The 18,308-nt window shown below is 40.0% G+C and overlaps 1 protein-coding gene across 1 annotated transcript in view; it reads left to right on the top strand.

Annotated features, from left to right (window-relative positions):
* The window catches only part of LOC102227953 (multiple C2 and transmembrane domain-containing protein 2-like), a 44,653-nt gene extending 29,050 nt beyond the window's left edge, over positions 1 to 15,603 (top strand). Inside the window, exons 18-23 of the mRNA XM_023351896.1 lie at positions 2,822 to 2,941; positions 4,681 to 4,722; positions 10,175 to 10,284; positions 10,511 to 10,620; positions 11,677 to 11,774; positions 14,770 to 15,603. Of these exons, the coding sequence (XP_023207664.1) occupies positions 2,822 to 2,941; positions 4,681 to 4,722; positions 10,175 to 10,284; positions 10,511 to 10,620; positions 11,677 to 11,774; positions 14,770 to 14,829 (540 nt within the window). The 3' untranslated portion in view covers positions 14,830 to 15,603. The remainder of the gene's footprint in view (positions 1 to 2,821; positions 2,942 to 4,680; positions 4,723 to 10,174; positions 10,285 to 10,510; positions 10,621 to 11,676; positions 11,775 to 14,769) is intronic.
* Positions 15,604 to 18,308: the final 2,705 nt, after the last annotated feature.

The following is an 18,308-nucleotide window of genomic DNA, read 5'->3' as shown; positions in this document are numbered from 1 at the left end:
TAGTGCAGTTATCTCTGCAGATCATGCATATTCATTGTTTACCTTCTTCGTCCCTCACCAGCTCTAGTTATTTGCTGTATACGTAATTCAAATGAGCTCCTATTAGCTAAACATATTGTTCATATTGTCCACTTTCTTGCATAGTGGTAATCCCGGCGTGTTCCTGCCTGATGTTGGGTTCACCAAACATTTCCCAGGTTGCACTCTGGGATAATAAGCAGTACAGTGGTAAAGCCTAGGGCAGTGGGCCACGGTGTTGTCTGTATTACTCATAATGCACATTTCCCTGGTGGCTGCTTGAACCTAGGCCTGGTCTGGCAGTAGGTAGAGTGGCCCCCAGAGCAAAATACACGAACTCTACGTTGTTGCTATGACAGGAGCCGTCTGCCGTTTACAGGCCTGCTGCTGAAAGCCCAAAGGCCTCAGAGCTTCTCGTCCCGTCTCAAGCTTAACTCAGACATATTGTTTCGACTCTCAACCCTCAAGCTCTTTCAGCCAGGACTACCCACTATCAGCTCAGTGTAGCAGTACAGTCCATGTTTTAAATGAAATCATTGCAGTGATGCACCTGGTATAGTCTTTCTTTTTTTAAACAACTGATCAGATGATTTTAATTGACTCTTATGTCTCCCTAAAATCTGTAATTGATGACCAATCAATAACTTTTTGCTCAAATTAAGGGTTTGATGAAACTCTGTGTTCATAATTAAACTTTAACAGTATATTCACTGGGCATATCAACAATGGACAAAGGGATATATAAATTAAATCTAACAAGAGAAAAAGATTAAATTAAATTACAGTTCATCTTAATCATAAGTTTCATACAGGATTTAATTTAAAAATAAATTACACACATTCAAAATTTTATAAGTAAGAAAAGTAAATCTGATACATTATTAACAAGTGTTAAGTTGTTCATTTCATTGTTATGAGGCAAAGCAAAATTACTCCTAAATATCAGAACTGTTAAAACTTTAATATTAAATGGTGCCATTAGCTATACTTCAAATTGGTACTTTGATGGAAAACCTTAGTATGTTTGTTACTGAGCTGCAAAGTGAACAACAATTAAACCTCTTTTACTTTTAATTAATGCCTCATGTTCTTCATTAGACTCCAGCTGGTATGACTTACTTAGGCTAAATGGCATTAAAAGAAGCCCCACCACTTTTCAGTTGTTTGCGTGACAACATAACATGAGCCATGGCTAAGTGACCTAAATCACTTGCAAGTGCTTTAAGGAAATATGGTCGCACTCTGCGGCTGGCTAATGATGCTGAAGTTGACTATAATTTTGCTGCTGCCTCTTTCTAGTTCACAATCAAAACTCAACTATCAAACACTACTTCACATAATTTTATATGTTGAATTGTCCTTCTAGAAGTAGAAAGGCAAAAAATGGCAATTACTGAATGTGACCGTATCAGGTTTTTTTTAAAAGAAAAAAAACTCACTTGATGATCTATGAAATTATTAGCTTGGCTTTTCCTTGTCTTGAGAAGCAGGTTAGAATACATCTTCCTTTTAAAATGTAGAACTTGGAGAAATCAAATCTGGACTAAATGGCAAGAGAGCGGGTCCTTGGAAATACGATTTTTGTTTTGTGAACTCAAAAAAATGGAAATAACATTCTATTTTATCTTATTGTCACAATCTCTTAACTTGTCTTGTTTTTGAGCTGAATTATCTTCACTCTTCTATTACTAATTGCTACAATCATGTGCTAACCTTCTCACCAAAGACACACCATCAGTAGATCAAATTAGCTTTAGCTAATAGATTGGAAGTAATTTGATTTCTTTGTTTTATTATTATTTTTTTTTTTATGCTGATTACCTATGCTGCAATTATTGCTTGGAAAATATAATTGGACTTTTAAGTGGCACCCACAGGTTTAGTTAGTCGTGAAGTTGAATATCTAATGATTCTGGGCATCTTCAATAAACTCATAACTTGTCTAATTCAGGGAAGTTTAGTAGCCAATTCTTGCAAAAGATGTGATGATTGTATTAAATGTATGAGAAACTGAGAAGGAAAATGCCTGGTAAATAAAGTTGACCATATGTTGGAGGTGTTGGCACTTCTTCACACTATAATAGCTTTTAAGATTTGCCTTGCTGTGGGGGACTTTTTTAGTTCATCCCCGTCAACCTGCTAGTGTGATGCCCCCCTCACACATTCCTGATCGTTTCAGTTAGAGACAGACTCATTAGGCTGTCAGTAAATGGGTTTAAATGCAGCCGTCCAATTAGCGCTCTGCTGTGAAATGCAGTGGGTGTTGTGCAATGTGCTTAGCACCACTCCTTTTACAGAATTATAAAGGATTACTCATTCAGCGTGAGCCATCTTATTTCTACCAGGGGTCTTGACTTTTCTCAGTATCATTGCCACGGAGGGGGTAATGGTTGCACATGCTTCCCCAGTTGCCATATGCGCTTTGTCAGAGAGTATCACTGCCTCTGAATCTAAGAGGATTTGATGTTCAAGTTAAAATGACAGCATCTTGCCTATCCATGTCGTACTTTCTTTCCAGCAGTAGGGCACGCTGCCAGCTCCGTGCTAAAGCAAATAGGATTTCAAGATATTAAAAAGTTGAATGCTTCTTACTTTCAGACAACCAAGAGTAAAATCTGTTGCCACTGGCGATAAATCTCAGAGGATTTAGAGCCCTGTAATGCTCTTCATGAGATTTAGAACGTGGTTATATCAGTTGCATATTATTATGTATTTTTGGGGGGAACAGGTTTTGTTGAAAGCTTGGTGAGTGTTGTGCAGCACGATGTGCTTTGCTTTAAACTGTCATCTCCTTTCTCCTCAGATCTTCCTGGTGACTGTGTGGTTTTGGGAGCTCTTCATGCTTCCCCTCTTCCTGCTGCTGCTCATTGGCTGGAACTACATCCAGCTCTCCAGGGAAAAGGCCAGCTCCAACCAAGACCTGGTGAGTGATGATGAATCTTCAGTATGTAGCCATATAGAAGCTTGTTTTTCCAGTGCATAACAACTCCATACATTATTCAGACTGCATCCAGCATATATATTATGTGGATCTTCCTGCTAAATCTGGAGTGACATTTGTGCCATTGAGACAAATGAATGGTCATCAACAAATAATAGTCTAAATTTTAGAGCGAAGCAAACTTTAATTACATTTCAGTTTTAGTTCCTTCATCTTTAGGAACTATGAGAGAATAAACTGGAATAGTGAACTTTTTAGAAGAAGATTTTAGTTTATGACAGATTTATTGACATGTCTGAAGTAAATATCTATTAGGAACTAAATAAAAACAGTGCTAAATGAAAAAAAGTGAGCTCGAGACAGTTATAATGGACTGAATAGTGACCCTACTGCACTTAGGCAGCAATAGGTAACATAGTGTCTGTGCCAGACACAATTGTAGTGGCAAAGTCTGCAATTCCAATCTTACTAAGATTTATATAGCAATTAATCTAGTAAAAGGAGGGAAGCCATCAGATTTTTGGGGGGCAGCAGTAGCTTGAAGAACTTAAAAAAACCAATACACTAGCTTGCTTCAGGCTTCAGTACAGTATTTACTCAAAAGCAAAAAGCTCCACTGCAATGTTTTTTATTTCATGTAATTTTGGGTATAAATAATGAACCCCCTCCATCCCAATGTCAAAGGACAGTAGCAACAGCACACTTTGGCTAATTATAATCTGCCTCAACACTAAAGCTAATGAAAGGTTGATCATGTTGTCATATTCGAGAACATTTTAAATTTGAATACTGTCATAAACTCAGTCATCAGTGAATTTAACAGTTTTGCACTATTATATGAAAAAGCTGAATGACAAAGCCATCAGTTTATCAGTCCTGATCCTGACTGTAGCATGGCCGCTCTGTAGGTTACCAGGACGCTTGAATCCATCTATAGGTGTTCTTTTTTATAGTGTAAAAAAAGGAGCAATAAGTCACTTTGACGTTACTGTATGAGTCTTTGTTAATCTTGACATCTACTAATGTAAAGATTAACTCTTCTCTTTTTATCAGCATAGCACTTTCACCCCCTACCATTTTGGGAATGATACTTTCTCTACACATGCCTATTGAGTTTAATGCTGTTCACACTACTGACTGGCCTCAATTTCACCATCTTGTAGGCCTTCTTCACTGACCAGACATAGGCCAACCCCACTCCCACACCCTCCCCAAAGTCAAATCCATGGCCCACTCACTGTGACTGCTGGATGAGATTCCGTCTCTGGGAAATGTCCAGACTCACCCTCATATCCAGCTCTGAGACTCTGTCACCCCACTTAGACCCTACGGCCAGCAATGTCACCGCTCTGCACCGGGGCAATGTCACAGTGTGCAGCACAGCAGGGTTGGGGATGACTTGATATAAAGTGATCTAGGCAACAACATCTAAATTAAATGTTTTTTTCTTACTCTCTTTCGTCTTTCTGTTTTTCTGTGTGCCTATGTTGTGGAGAAAAGAGATTGCTTTTGGTGTGACATTGCTCTTGCGAGGAAGGCCCTTCTTCACCTTTCCTTTTGTGTGAGGTCACCCCTGTGATGCAGTCTCTATGGAAACAAGCCTCTCCCAATAGGGGTGAATGTGCTCAAAGAAAATTTCATTACTAGGTGTTTGTTAAAAATGCTCCAGTGCCCACGTCTCATTCGTTGGAAATCACCTCATACCCTTTATTTTCTCGTAGGTGAACATGGCCATGGGTGACGACGAAGAGGAAGACGAAAAGGTAACGCATTTTATCTAACTCCAAAATTTTAAACCAAAATATATTTGGTTGAATTTTCTCACATTGGTATCTCCACTATGAATACAATTTTAAAAATCCCTTAACTTATTACCACAAGATTTTGAAAGAAAATGTACATAATAGTTCTTTATGAACATCAATGACAAACTCAAACACATGATAACGAGAGCATGATGACCCTTAAGTTAGTCCGAATTTTACATGATGAACTAACACAAAGTTGCTCAAAATTGTGAAACGGAAGGAAGAGGTGCATGGTTTTACAAATAGACCTTAAGTGTATTGCAGCATTTGCACACAACATTTGTATTCTGATACCCCCAAATAAAATCCAGTTGCTCTGAGGTAGATGTAATCCAAATGGCCAAACGGATCCACTTGTGTGTTATTTATACTCTATGTAAATCCAGCCATTCTATGGAGTCCTCAGAAGTTATTGGAAAGGATTAGGGAACCAACAGGATCACATCAGGGAACCCAGTCAGCAGGTTAAGGGTACGGTTGTGGTGAAGTTATGTTGTAAAACAATGTTTCAAGTTTTGTCCAATTTAACATCTGACAAAGGGAAAGGATTACACAATAAGGAAGCATGCCAAGGTGGGCATTATTTAGGGAAGCAGCCAAGAGGTCCTTGAAACTTTGGAGGAGTTGCAGAGATCCACACCTTAAGTTGGAGAATCAGTTAACAGAAAAATTATTAATTGCACACTTGAAAACTCTGACCTTTACAGAACGGAGGTAAAAAGAAAGCTACTGTTGAAATAAAAGCTGCAGGCCTGTTTGCAGTTTGCAGCACGTTTTGTAGGAGGTACAGCAAACCTGCACAAGTAAGCAGGTGCTCTGGTGCAGAGGTTCTCCTCATAGCAGGGAATCAACCCTAGAGATGCAGCCATACATACAATGACATGGTTTAGATCAAAGCATATTCATGTGACCCAGTCAAAGTAAATTCAATTCAGTTTATTTATATAGAGCCAGTTCACAACAAATGTCATCTCAAGGCACTTTACGAGAAAAAATCATTTCAATTCAATCACACATACATTGCAATTGATCCTAGTTATCAAACAGTGTGCTCAATTAATTATTCAAAGTAAATTAAAAAGTCCAAACATAATGCAATTAAGAGTCACTTGTAAGACTTATAATGGTTTCAGACTATGAAAAGGTGGTAGACATAACTTAAAAGACTTGGACTCAGTAGTTTCAGCAAAGGTTGGCTCTGTATATAAGTAAGTTATTCTAGCAAGTTTTTACAGGACATACTATATTAACAAAAATGGTGATCCAACAGTGACTAATACTTTGCCCCTCTTGATTTTGACTCCAACTCTCTAGTGTCTCTTGAAAAACAAAACAGGAAATCTTTAAGTAGCCTGAAAATTATACTTCCCACAGCACACAACATTCAATTATACTCATCCCGCTGTTTTTGCTAAAGAATGGGGAGGGGGAATTAACAAGAATTCGCATTATTGTTTTATGGCAATGAAGTGTGGAACTAACACTGAGCCTCCAAGCGTTGACCCCTTGTTCTGTGTGTCTAGGCCCAGGATTCATATCCATAATGCGCTCAATATATTCTACTGCAGATGACCAGAGGCTACTGAAGAGCCAGATTCCTTTAAAAAGGCAAAAAAAAACACAGGCATATCCACCAAATCCTGTCTGAAAGGAATGAGCTAATTTGTAGATGAAACTTGTGTGATATGTCTGTGCGGTGTAAAGCCACACTTTCTATCTGCAAAAGGAAAACTGGTGCTTAAGCAAACAGCAGGGACAAGGAAATGCAGGGTTTTATGAATACTAAATAGGCAAGGATTACCTTGATTCACGGAATTTAATATCATGCTTCCACATACCTTGAAACTTCAGTACATAATAGAGGATTTGTTTTTTTCACATGTAAGAAATGGCAGTGTGTTTGCTTCCTGGGTCTCCTTGTGCCACATGTTTGCAAACTCAACCCTTGCCTCTTAAAGCTTTTTGAAAGCTTTTCCATGAGCCTCCTAAGCCCTTTCACACTTCCTGGAAATGAAATATCTTCTTTCATTTACTAATTAAGCACTCACCCATGTTTGTTTTAAGCTGTCAGCTTTAATTTAAAGTGGCTTATTTTAAATTCTTGTTATGGTCTTGCTGTCACTTGAACGTGATATCATTCAGAGTGATCAAACAGTGTAGCTTTACATGGCCTATCAAAGTCTTCTTAAAAAATATTTGGGGTTAAAGAGTGATCAGCGTTAAATTTGATGACTTCAAAGTCTTGTGTTCCTTTCCTAGTTTCTCCTCCAGCATATGAATAAAGGTTTTTCCCTCTGAAAAGGTTATGATTACCACTCAAATATGTTTCTACCCCCCCTTGAGGAAGGAAATATGTAAACCTCTGCTGGAGCAGTAAGCTTGTGAAGGCATGACGTTAAAGAGAGACGAAAGCCATGGCGGTGTTACAGCAGAATAATGCAGAGCAGATTTTCTGCCTGTGAACAAATCTGTCCTCAGGGAAGGAGACAGCTTACAGATTATGTGTGGGCAAAGTGACTTCCCTTTGGCCTCGGGTATAAATTGAGCAGATAGACGATATTTAATCATAACATAAAGAAACAGAGAACCAAAACAAGTCCATAGATCTCCAGCTGAAATTAACAGAGGAGATGAAATGACCCCTTTTTGTTGCCCTCCGGCTGCTGGTGCTGGTCTGAGTTTGAGTCCTTCTCAGAGCTTTGCCTGTGGGAGTTAAGGGGTTGGACGAGGGCTGGGATTGTGGCCATGGGGGGTGCCAGTCTGGTCTTTGGGGTTACGTCTCTCAACGAACACCCTACTGACACCGCTCTGTCTCCTTGAACGCAGTAGTGAGACATGCTGCCCATATTCTCCGGCGTGCATCATAGGAGCAGCAACACGCTAAAGCCTTACTGCAGCATAAATGCTTTGGTTTATTTTAGCTCCATGAGATAAATCACTCTGAACACAGGTGTTTTTCATTTACACAAACTCGTATTTTCATCTGAAAGAGTCACAAGATAAATATTCAGTCTGAGAATTCAAATTTGGCATAGTTCATTCTAATTAAAATTATGCTAAATGAGCTTTTATTTCCTGCCTTTGATAACGGCACACATGTCTGCAGGACCATGTTTACCTTTCTGCAGGAGATCAAATTGGTTCTCCATTACTGCACCTTAAAAGGAAGCTTTTACAATTTATCTGAAATGAGAATGTGATTTCGCTCAGGTTTTTTAATCAGGGGAAATTTTGAGCTTATTTAGTCCATCCCCAGTTTACTTATCCTTTTCTATTTAAGCGGGAGATCTCTTATGTATTTTTTGTTTGGTTCTGAACTCAGTAACATGCCTTAAAGAAAAGAAGGAACAAAGAAAACCATTTAACGATCAATATAGGAAGGACTTAAATTTTTGGTTGCTAAAGCAGTACTTGATTTGGGGAATCTTAACACAGGTCCTGCTGGATGCATGTTTCAAAGTAGATCTACTTGCTTGTTGTTGTTTTTTTTCTTTTATAATTAGAGAATAATTTGCTTTTATTTTGCCAAAGTTGTATTTCAAGCTGGATTTAAAAATGCCTAGAAAAGATGTTTTTATACCTTGAACCTTTCCATATTTTGTCATACTACCACCACAAACTTGAACACTTTGAACTGAAGGTAGCTCAATACTAAGTGGAGTTTAATTGTGATGTGGGAGGAGAAGGTTAAAAAGTTTATTTTCCCTTTATTTTAGTGTTTGTCTTTAGCAAGTTTGTAAATCTAGAAACATTTTTTTGGCTTTTGTGACAATGACTTTCACTCTTTAGCAAAGGCCACTTTTTGCCACTCTTTAGCAAAGGCCAGATATGTAGACTGTAAAGATTAATAGCTGTCAAGTCAACAGCTTCTCCTGGCTTAGTCATGGATCTTTGCAGTTCCTCAAAAGTTATCATGAGCATCTTGGCTGCTCTGTTGATTAATACTCTCCTTTCCTGGCCTGCAAGTTTAAGTAGACAGCCAAGTTTTGGTAGCTTTGCAGCTGTGCCATAGTGATTTCATTTTTATGTGATGTCAGTTAAATTGCCTTTAATTAAAGTATTGTATTTGTAATTCGCACAAGGATCACACATATTTTTTGGGTGCATCAGGCACATCAGACTAACATCAGCCTTGCAGAAGAGCTCAGATAATAACTTTACGTCTTGATACAGAGCAGAGAGCAGAGCAAGATGATGCAGAAACACAGTCTGTATTTCAACATGATGAGACCAGTAGATGTTAATCTGGAAGAAAACATATTTGTGATGTTTATTCCTTTTTTGGACAGCACTGAGGCTTTAGTGTGTCCAGATCAGAGCCCAGCGGGGGAGGTTCCGCTAGTGTGGGAATTGCTCTCTTCCTGCACCGTTCGTGGAGTAGAGTGGGCCCAGCAGTGGGGAATCTCTCAGTGCTGGCAGACAGTGTGTTCCCAGGGGCTGCCTCGTGAAGCTCTGATAAAGGCATTCTGTCTGGGCCCTGTCAGTGCACACAGGCTGCGGCTTCAGCTGACTTGTAACACAAACATAGACATCCTCAAGCCTCCTGTTAGGGTCCATTAGAGCGCCCTCCCCAGCACTCTCATCCCTCCTCTCTTACTCTTACTCTCCCACTCTTCTCCCTGTCATCATTCTTGTCATTATTTCCTCCTTTTGATGTGAGGTTTCTCAGCTCTCTTTAGCTTGTGTTCCTCGTGTTATCTCACACTCCTCTGCCCTGGAAAGCTTCATAGTTGTCGTTATTTCCCAACTTGATGTGACTGTGTTTATTACATTTGAACAAAGACCCTAAAAAAAAAAAAAAAAATACTGACTCAAAATATTTGTTTTATCAGTGCTTTTAAAGAAAAAAATGCTCATGTGCATAAAACATTTTTAAAGGAAAATAAGTGTATTTCTAACTGCACAAAGCAGGCTGGAGTGTTTTTCTCACGCTGAGGGAATGTTGGCTTAGGTTAGATAGGCAGACCTGAGATATTTGTTAAAACATGTTCAATCTTGCCACTGTGCAGGCTGCTGGAATGAAAACGCTCCGAAGTTGTGAGGCCCCTGCTCTCCTTACTTTGGTCATCTAGTCTGCCTGATTGCAGATGGCCATTTTGTGTACTTTTCATCTTACCCTGGAGTCTTGATTGTGCTGCACTTGTGCAACAGCTCCATTGTGCACAGCTAACAAAAGCTGAAATCTTTCATCCCATCCAGGATAACAGCTCCTGAGCGCCTAGTCTGTCTCATCTTCAAAAACAAAGTCTAAAGATGTACAGTGTTTGCTCATTATGCACCATTCAATAGATAAATTACACATGATAGCAAGGGCAGGGCTAAGCTGGTCTTTGTCTACTCTGCCCAACATTTGACATGCGATGCACCTCATCAGGGTCTGTACTTTTTTTTGTCTGTTATTTTTTAGGAACCTGGAAAAAAGGGTTTGATGGATAAAATACATATGGTGCAGGAAGTGGTGCTGGTGGTCCAGAATGTTTTGGAGGAAATCGCCAACATCGGGGAGCGAGTCAAGAAGTAATGACCACATATACGCAACAATTTCTTTGATGATTCATGTTCACCTGAATAAATTAGAACATTATAGAAGAAACATTAATTTATTTCAGTAATTAAAATCTTATATGTAAAGCTCCAACTCATGTATTCATTATGCACAAAGTGGTAGATTTCAAATGTTTAGTGTTATTCATCTTGATGATTACGGCTTACAATTAATGAAAACGGAAAATTTCTTTTACAGCATCTTCAATTGGTCTGTGCCGTTCATATCGTTCTTGGCTTGCCTGGTGCTGTTTGTGACTGCATCACTGTTGTATTTAATCCCACTACGGTATATTGTTCTGGTATGGGGTAAGTTGTTTTTTTGTCTTTTGTTTTGCTTTGTTTTTGCTTTTATTTATTTATTTTTTTAATCACACATTTTAATAAAAAAATATCTATATACAGGAAGAGTGGACCAATTCAATATTGTAATCATTGTATTCTAAGAAGATTTTAAATTTACCCAGATTAACTTTTTCTGTTTGTTTCCAACTGGAAATCTGAATTACGCAGTGCCGTAATTTAGGAACTCTGCCATGTCTACACCTCTGCAGATGCACAGAGATCAGACAGTTACAGAGGTTCACTCTTCTCAGTGTGGGCTGATGCAGCAAAGCCCAGCAGAGGCATGACCAAGGGTTTGTGTGAAAACAAAGGCAAGGCAGAGAAGAGCAAGCTGTATATAATACATGATGTCCTTGGGCAGTCTGTAAGCTCCTAGTCTAGCCTCTCATTATCTGCTGTATCCATACAGCAACACACTGTTGTCTCAGTGGTCAGGCAGTAACACTGCCCTCACCAGGCTCTCCTCCTCCAGCTGTATAAGCCCACAACCACAGTACTTCCACATTGCCTTCAACACAATCAATACCAAAAAAAAAAAAAAAAATACAACATATCAAACACAAAAACTCACAATCTGAGACTCTCCTCTGCCTCTCCAGTTAACCCCCATCTCTGTGGTTGCAAGGCAAGTCTTTCAAGTTACTTGCACATATTTAAGTCCTTAGGTTCTTTGTCTGCATGCTAAGGTGCTCACAGAACTGAACTGTGAATATAATGGTCCCATTACAAGGCCCTGGAGATATTCTCCTCTCTGCAGCCATCTGTAAAGTAAATATAGATACACAAGAAGTTAGGAGATTGTAGCAAAAACGCAAGACAAGTTGCTAAGTTTTTGCAAGTCAAACTTTTATTGATGACATATTTTGTTGTTCTCATCTGCATTTAATTTCATTGATTTGAAACAGATCAGCATCTTAGAATATAATTATTAAAACCCTAGTGGGTATAACTATGTAAAACAACACTGCTTGTTATGACACCTTTATTTATTAATGTGTTTATTTGTGCTTACTTTCACAGGCATTAACAAATTTACCAAGAAACTGCGCAACCCATATTGTATTGACAGTAATGAAATACTGGATTTCCTCCAGAGGGTGCCTTCTGATATTCAGAAGGTAAGGGTCCAATTTTACATACAGATAGGGATGGAATTCCCTGAAGATGTCTGCATTATTTGCTGTACCGCAATTCCCAAGTGTTGCAGAAATATATCCTCTGGCTTTGTTTGATTATTAATGGACTCTCGCCTTTAAAGCAGCTCTGGCCCAATTATTCCTCAGTGTGCAACTCCCCATCCTCAGTCACCGCCGTGCCTGAACGAGGAGGCGCTCAGATCTCTCCTCGGCTATCTGGCTGCAGCCTCGTCCGTTATTAGCAATTTTGCGTGTTTGATTGAAGCGGCGCTAACCCCGGCGATTGGCCGAGTGCAGGCAGGCGGAGGCAGTTCCTGACAACTCCGACTGTTGTGTCAGCCCAGAAAGTCTGACGTGGCCTCAGTCACTTCAGGGTGGTGGAGTCAATTAATATATTCTTGAGCCCCGGTCGTCTTCCTGGGTGCCATATGTGATTACATATTAGCCACGGCTGATATGTCATTTGCATTTACATCTCAGATCCGAGAAGAGCTGTCAGGTTTGTTATAAGTGTCGCCGAGGCTGCTTGCCGTCCACTGACTGAGGATTTTCCGCAGGCAGGAAATGAAGTGCCAACACAATGCCTTCATCTCACAGGTAGCTCACCAGAGCAAGAAATCCTGACAGTCTGAATCTGGCAAGGCACTCTCACCTTGCTCTGTTTCTCAGCTGCACCCTTGATGTCCTCCTGCAGCAAGCCGGCGCTGACTCCTCTGTGATGTTGGAGGAAGCCTGTGTTGTTTGAGATTTGGCTGACTGAGTTGGCAAAACAAGGTGGCGAATGCATTTTGATTCGGAATCCTTTGTATGTCCTCTTCCCCCGTTGGGATGTGGCGTTTGAGCTTTGAAAATGATTCGCTTTCAAATCCCATGGAAACAATACTTTTTAGCCCGGTTTAAAAGAGAAACTACATCTTGAAAATGGCTCCAATCATAAAAAAACAAAGCACCCTTAAGATTCATCATACGTGTGTTTCATTACGTCCTGTGAAAAATAATCTTAACATCATATACACAGGAGATCCAAACAATACACCACATTTTTTTTGTTTTTGTTGACTTAGAACTTCAATCTTCAGATAGGTGTGGACACAAAACGGTAAAAGATGGAAAACTGACTCCTGTCTTTCTTGCAAATGTGACTTGGCAATTAGTGCCTTTGCACATCTACAAAGTGTGCCTCAAACAGGGACTTCTGACAGTGCTGTGTCTGTCTGGAAATAAGAAGCATCTGTCAGTTCTGAGGACAGTTTCATGTGCTGATGCAGGAGGCAGTCACTTTGTTCCCACATTCCATCTCTCGTTCTAATAATGGAGAGTGGCTAATTAGCATAGAGTTCTTACCTTTTTTTATTTAACAGATTCACTGTATTGTTTGAGCTCGGAAAGTGAACTTCAAAAGCTGGTTTTCAAATTCTAACAGCCTCGTTTTCCTGTTAAACAATGTGATTTGTCTTCTTTGGATTGTGGTTGCAATTAGGACAAGAAAAATAATGCTTACCTTTCCGGTGTCAAAAGTTAAGGAAAAATAGTATGGTACATACTAAATTAGTTGATCTAATGAGTGAAACTTGATATTAATTCCAATTCTACATATGTCAGTAGCAGGAAGAGAGGAGAAAAAAATCATTTGGGGTCAATTCAGTCCTTTACTAATTTGTAAACTTATTTTGTACCCAATCGTTGACTCTTCATCCCAACCTTCTCCTATTTTGAACCTGTAGGCCAAGCATTTCACATAAGCTTTGATTGTTTGATATTTTTAATTTTGTGAGTAATTAAGGAAATAGTTGTGTACATGCTGGAATCTGAGAAAGCTATTAATAAAGTTTTATGCATACTACATTATTGTAGAGTTTGTATCACACCCTGTTTTGATCAATGGCGGCTCTTATGCTACATGGATCATTTGGCTGGCACAGTACTTACTGATGGTACTGTATCATAAAGAAAGAAAACCTGAAAAATGAAAAAAAGGTTATTGTTTTATGCAGATTTATTTTAACTGGAAAAAGTTAGCTATTCATATTAAACTGGCCATTGATAAATATATAGTTATTTCCTTTTGTATCTGTTAGCTGTGATTTACCACATTTTTGCTTCAATTTCAGGGGTCACATAAAGGCCTAATATGTATGGGTGTGTACAAAGGCCAAAGCCACTTCTGAGCAGAAAGAACCCAAAGGCTGCCTCACATTTGTAATAAAGTATCTTGATAATTCAATTACCTTTGAGAAATAAGCAAAAGTGAAGGACTTTGGAAGGTGTACATGCTATGTCATCACATCTGTGTACAACAAGCAGCATTTCAGAAAAAACCCCAAAAAACTATCACACTGACTACTAAGCATCGTGGTGATAGTCTAGAGCTGTTGTGCATTTTTCAGGTTTGAACTGTAGGAAAAGAAAGTCCTAAGGGAAAATGTCTGACCAATGCATGGCAGTGAACTCAGGCTCTTGCAGATTATGCAGTGGGTCCTGTAGAAGGCAACCTGGGAAAAGCAAAACCAGAGACCCTAAATAACCTGCACGCCTGATTTTAGCCCGAGAAAGAAACTGCAGAGACTTACAAAGTCTTGAAGAAAGTTGGATGTAGACAGCTGGCAACTTTTCATCAGAATCAACAGCAACCATGAACAAGGTTTTCCTTAGTAGACTTAAGCTACCAAGTGTGATTATGCAGGTTTCCCTTCCCTCACTGGCCTGGCAGGTCATCTCAACAGTTGAAGGCTGTTTCTAATATTGGGATTCTGGTGCAGAGTGAGGAGGGGGGGATACACTGGTATAGAACCCTTGACTTCTCAAATCCTTCCTCCCTGTGATTAATCCCCTCTGCTCCTGTGTTTAAAAAATGATTCATTACAGGCGAGCTTGCCTCGCTTTGCTCTGCACCAGCTCTCCTCAGGGGAGCCATTACCGTGCGCTCCACTGAGCTCGGATTACCTGCCTCTGACCAAACTCCTGTTTGTTTTTACAGGTGCAGTACAGTGTGCTGAGAGCACCCACTGGACAGAACCAGCCGCGCAAGAAGAAGTAAGCTCAACGGACATGCTGGATGAAAGGCTGGTCTTCTTTTCTCTGTTCCTCTCTTTTTTCTTTTTTTCTTTTAAATGCGTTACGTTGCAGTCCACCTGACAACAATGCTCCAGTGCCAGCTGAACCCATGACCCCGCATACCCGGCCACACCACCCCAACGCTGCCCCCTGCTGCTGAGGGGCAGGCAGCCGCTCTCTGCCTTGTGTGTTTGCCACCCCCCTGACAGGGGCTGTGAACTGCAGCAGCTAGGAGGGCAGCACATGGTGCTGTCAATCACAAGCTTGGAGGTAAAGAAAAATGGAGCTCTGCAAGGCTCAAGCTAAATCTTTGAAAATAATTTAGAACAGGAATGAAAGACATCGGGGTTGGCTTGAGTTTTTTTTTCTTATTTTGGTGTAACTGAAAAACTTGCCTCAAGATAAAGACAATACAACCTTAACAGGTGACTGCAATGTTTTTATTTTTGTTTTTTTTATTCTTCACCTGTTAATGTAATGAAATGCTATATTTTACGATCACAGAAAATCAGTTATAGTTCAGGAAAGAATAAAGAGTTTTAGAGTGCAATCTGTGGTATGGTTTCTCCATGTATAATTTAATGATGCCACTTTTCCTCATTCTGTTAGAAACAAACATGTATTTATGTTCTGAATGTATGTTAATTCTAGTTACCTGCACTTGAGTTTCTCTGATGATTTATGTTAACTTTATATGAAAGTATCATGTTTACACGATCAAATTGAGAGTTTGAATAAAGAATCTTGATCAAATTGAGCTTTTGGTTTTCTTGTGATTTTTTTTCCTCCAATAACTCCATCCCAACGAGGATGGATTACACCACTTCTTTACGTGAATACACGGTAAACACATCTGATTACACAACACAGCCATTGAAACTGAGCTCACACGCCGACCACCGCTGTGCCTTGGTTACCGAGCTCACATCAAAGCCGTGTGGCTCCAGTGTGGTTCCTAATGCATCGCTTTGTTGCCTTCTCACAATAACAGGGTCCAGATGAGAGAGAAAGAGCTCATCTCACAGAGAGTACTCTCTCTCTCTCTCTCTCCATCCTCAGCACTTAGTGCTTTATATTTCCACTAAAATCACCTGGCCTGGTCTAATGGTTACACGTAGACACAGATGTGTTCGGTTTTTCCATCAGTCTTCTCGCAATGGTTTTCCAGAGTATGACGGATGCAGTCTGTCAGGCTTTTCTTGCATGTATAGCAAATGTTTGAAAATTTTCAGCCACTTCTTGACATTCACATTTTTGGAGAATAGTTGGAACCAAAATTTCGTTGTTCTGACATTCAGCAGCCAAAGCCTATTTAACTAGGTAAAGTGCACGCAGCCCAATCTGTAAAAACAAATGCACTTAAAATTTACTTTGTCATAATTGAAGTTGAGCTAAGGAATGGGCCCCTGCAATGGGAGTTCTGATTGGTTGACTGAGCAGCGTGGCTGGGTGACCCCTCCTCAGGAGCAGCATGCTGGTGAAAGAGCATCCATCTGTGCTTTGTGAGGGGTTTGATTGGCTCAGGGGGACCTGGTGGAGCCCCGGGCTATCTCTTTTGACAGGCTGATAGAGACATCACTGGGATCTCCCAGGAGCTGCCACCAGGGGTCCGTTTCAAAGTGAGAGGGTGTGGAGGTGACCCTGAGCTTCTGAGGAGCTAAATCCCCCCCACCATCTCCCCCCCCACACACACAGGCTGAAAACCTCCAACATTCTTAGCTCCTTTGGGTCTTATGGGGGTGGAGGGTGGTGGTGGTATTGGCTGTGCTGAAAGGAAGGTAGGGGGTGGGTACAACAGTACAAGCACTCACAGGACGCAATGAAGTGTCCCCAAGAGATAAAACCAATTAAGCAAGACTCCCCGGGTACTTTTAATTGACATATCAACAAACAACTATATAATCAAGCTCTCCAGTTCTAAAAAGACTGCCGAAATTAAAAACGGTACACTACAACATCTATACCCTAAACTGCGTTATAAAGTCTGTCCCTGGTTTGGCTTTTAGTTACATTAACTAATAGACAAATTATGTTTTCATTTATTTAAAGTGAAAGTTTTCTGCTTCTAGAGGCTTGAGACTCCAGGAACCACAATGAGACCTATTATCCCCAAATGGAAAAAAAAAACATGCAACAGTGGCAAACTTTCCCAAGAACCATGAATTATGTTCCCACTGTAATTTAAAAGATTAATTGCCATTATTCCCAAATTTTATCTTTTTTCTCCAAGAGTGGCACAACAAGTTATTCGGTTTAGGGGGCAATAACTTAGCAAGTCTTTTCCACTTAATAAATAAGATTATCAATTAAAAACTGTATTTTGTATTTACTTATGTTGTCCTCTTCTAATATATTTTCAATGACTTTTCACAATACACAAATTAAATCACTATTAGTCTTTAAAAATAATGTTTTTGGTTTAATGTATAAAAAGCTGTTGTTTAAAATGCTGTTCCAGCTACTTTACCACTTCATTTAAAATGATTTAGTCACTTCAGTTTTATTTTGAAATGACATTGGTATACATGCATAGATATATTATTGAAGCCAGTTCTGTGAATGACATTACGGGAGTTCCTGTGGGACTACATTTACCTCCCTCCAAGTTGTCACATCTCTCAATCCGTGACACCGAGGTTATGCTCTTGGATGTTCCCTGTATCATTCATATTCAGTGGAATATAGACAAGACTCTGACAGGGTTTCAACAATTGTTGATTTGACTTTTCACGCACGAGTACACACTTATAATACTAACGCACATACATTCCACACACAAACACGTATAAATCCCTCTTCGACATGGCGTAATCATATTTAAGGAATTATTTGTCCGTTTATTTTCTCCTGGGACAGTTACTTAGGAATCTCACTAGAGGAAGTCACTGTTCAATATGGTCCCCAAATGTGGTGGGGGGAAATCCCTGGATGTTTTACAAGCTCGCTAATGAACATTTCAGCCACACAGCAGTTAACATTGTTTGATCGCATTTTTTCTTCCAGTAGTTGTTGTTGTTGTGCATGGTGTGGCAGTGATGTCTTCATCAGGCTGTCAGAAAGGAAGTGCCTGCAGCTGTGGCGGATCCCCCCGGAGCCTGTCACACTCCTTGTTTCCATGGCAGTCCTTCAGGCAGCACCACAGGCAGGCTGTGTGCAAGGACCCATACAACCTGTTTTTTCAGCAGCCGCTCCTCTGATGTTGAGCCCCGGAGCGGGCGTCAAACTACCAAGCGCAGAACAGGAGAGAGAGGGAGAACGCTGTGCTCTTTCTTTGTCGCAGCTCTGCATGGCTTTACAAGGAGATGCATAGCAAAAAGAAGAAGAGAAAAAAAAAGTTCCTCATTTAAATAAGCTAGTGTTCTCAACACCTCCTTAGTAATTGTTACATGTGCATTGCTGTTAAGGTTCTCTGACCTCCTCTCTGAGAGGCATAATGCACACACTGGGACAAAGTAACAAAAG

Source organism: Xiphophorus maculatus, chromosome 2 (assembly GCF_002775205.1).
Source record: "Xiphophorus maculatus strain JP 163 A chromosome 2, X_maculatus-5.0-male, whole genome shotgun sequence".
NCBI classification, from domain to species: domain Eukaryota; kingdom Metazoa; phylum Chordata; class Actinopteri; order Cyprinodontiformes; family Poeciliidae; genus Xiphophorus; species Xiphophorus maculatus.
This window is presented reverse-complemented; position numbering and strand designations above follow the sequence as displayed.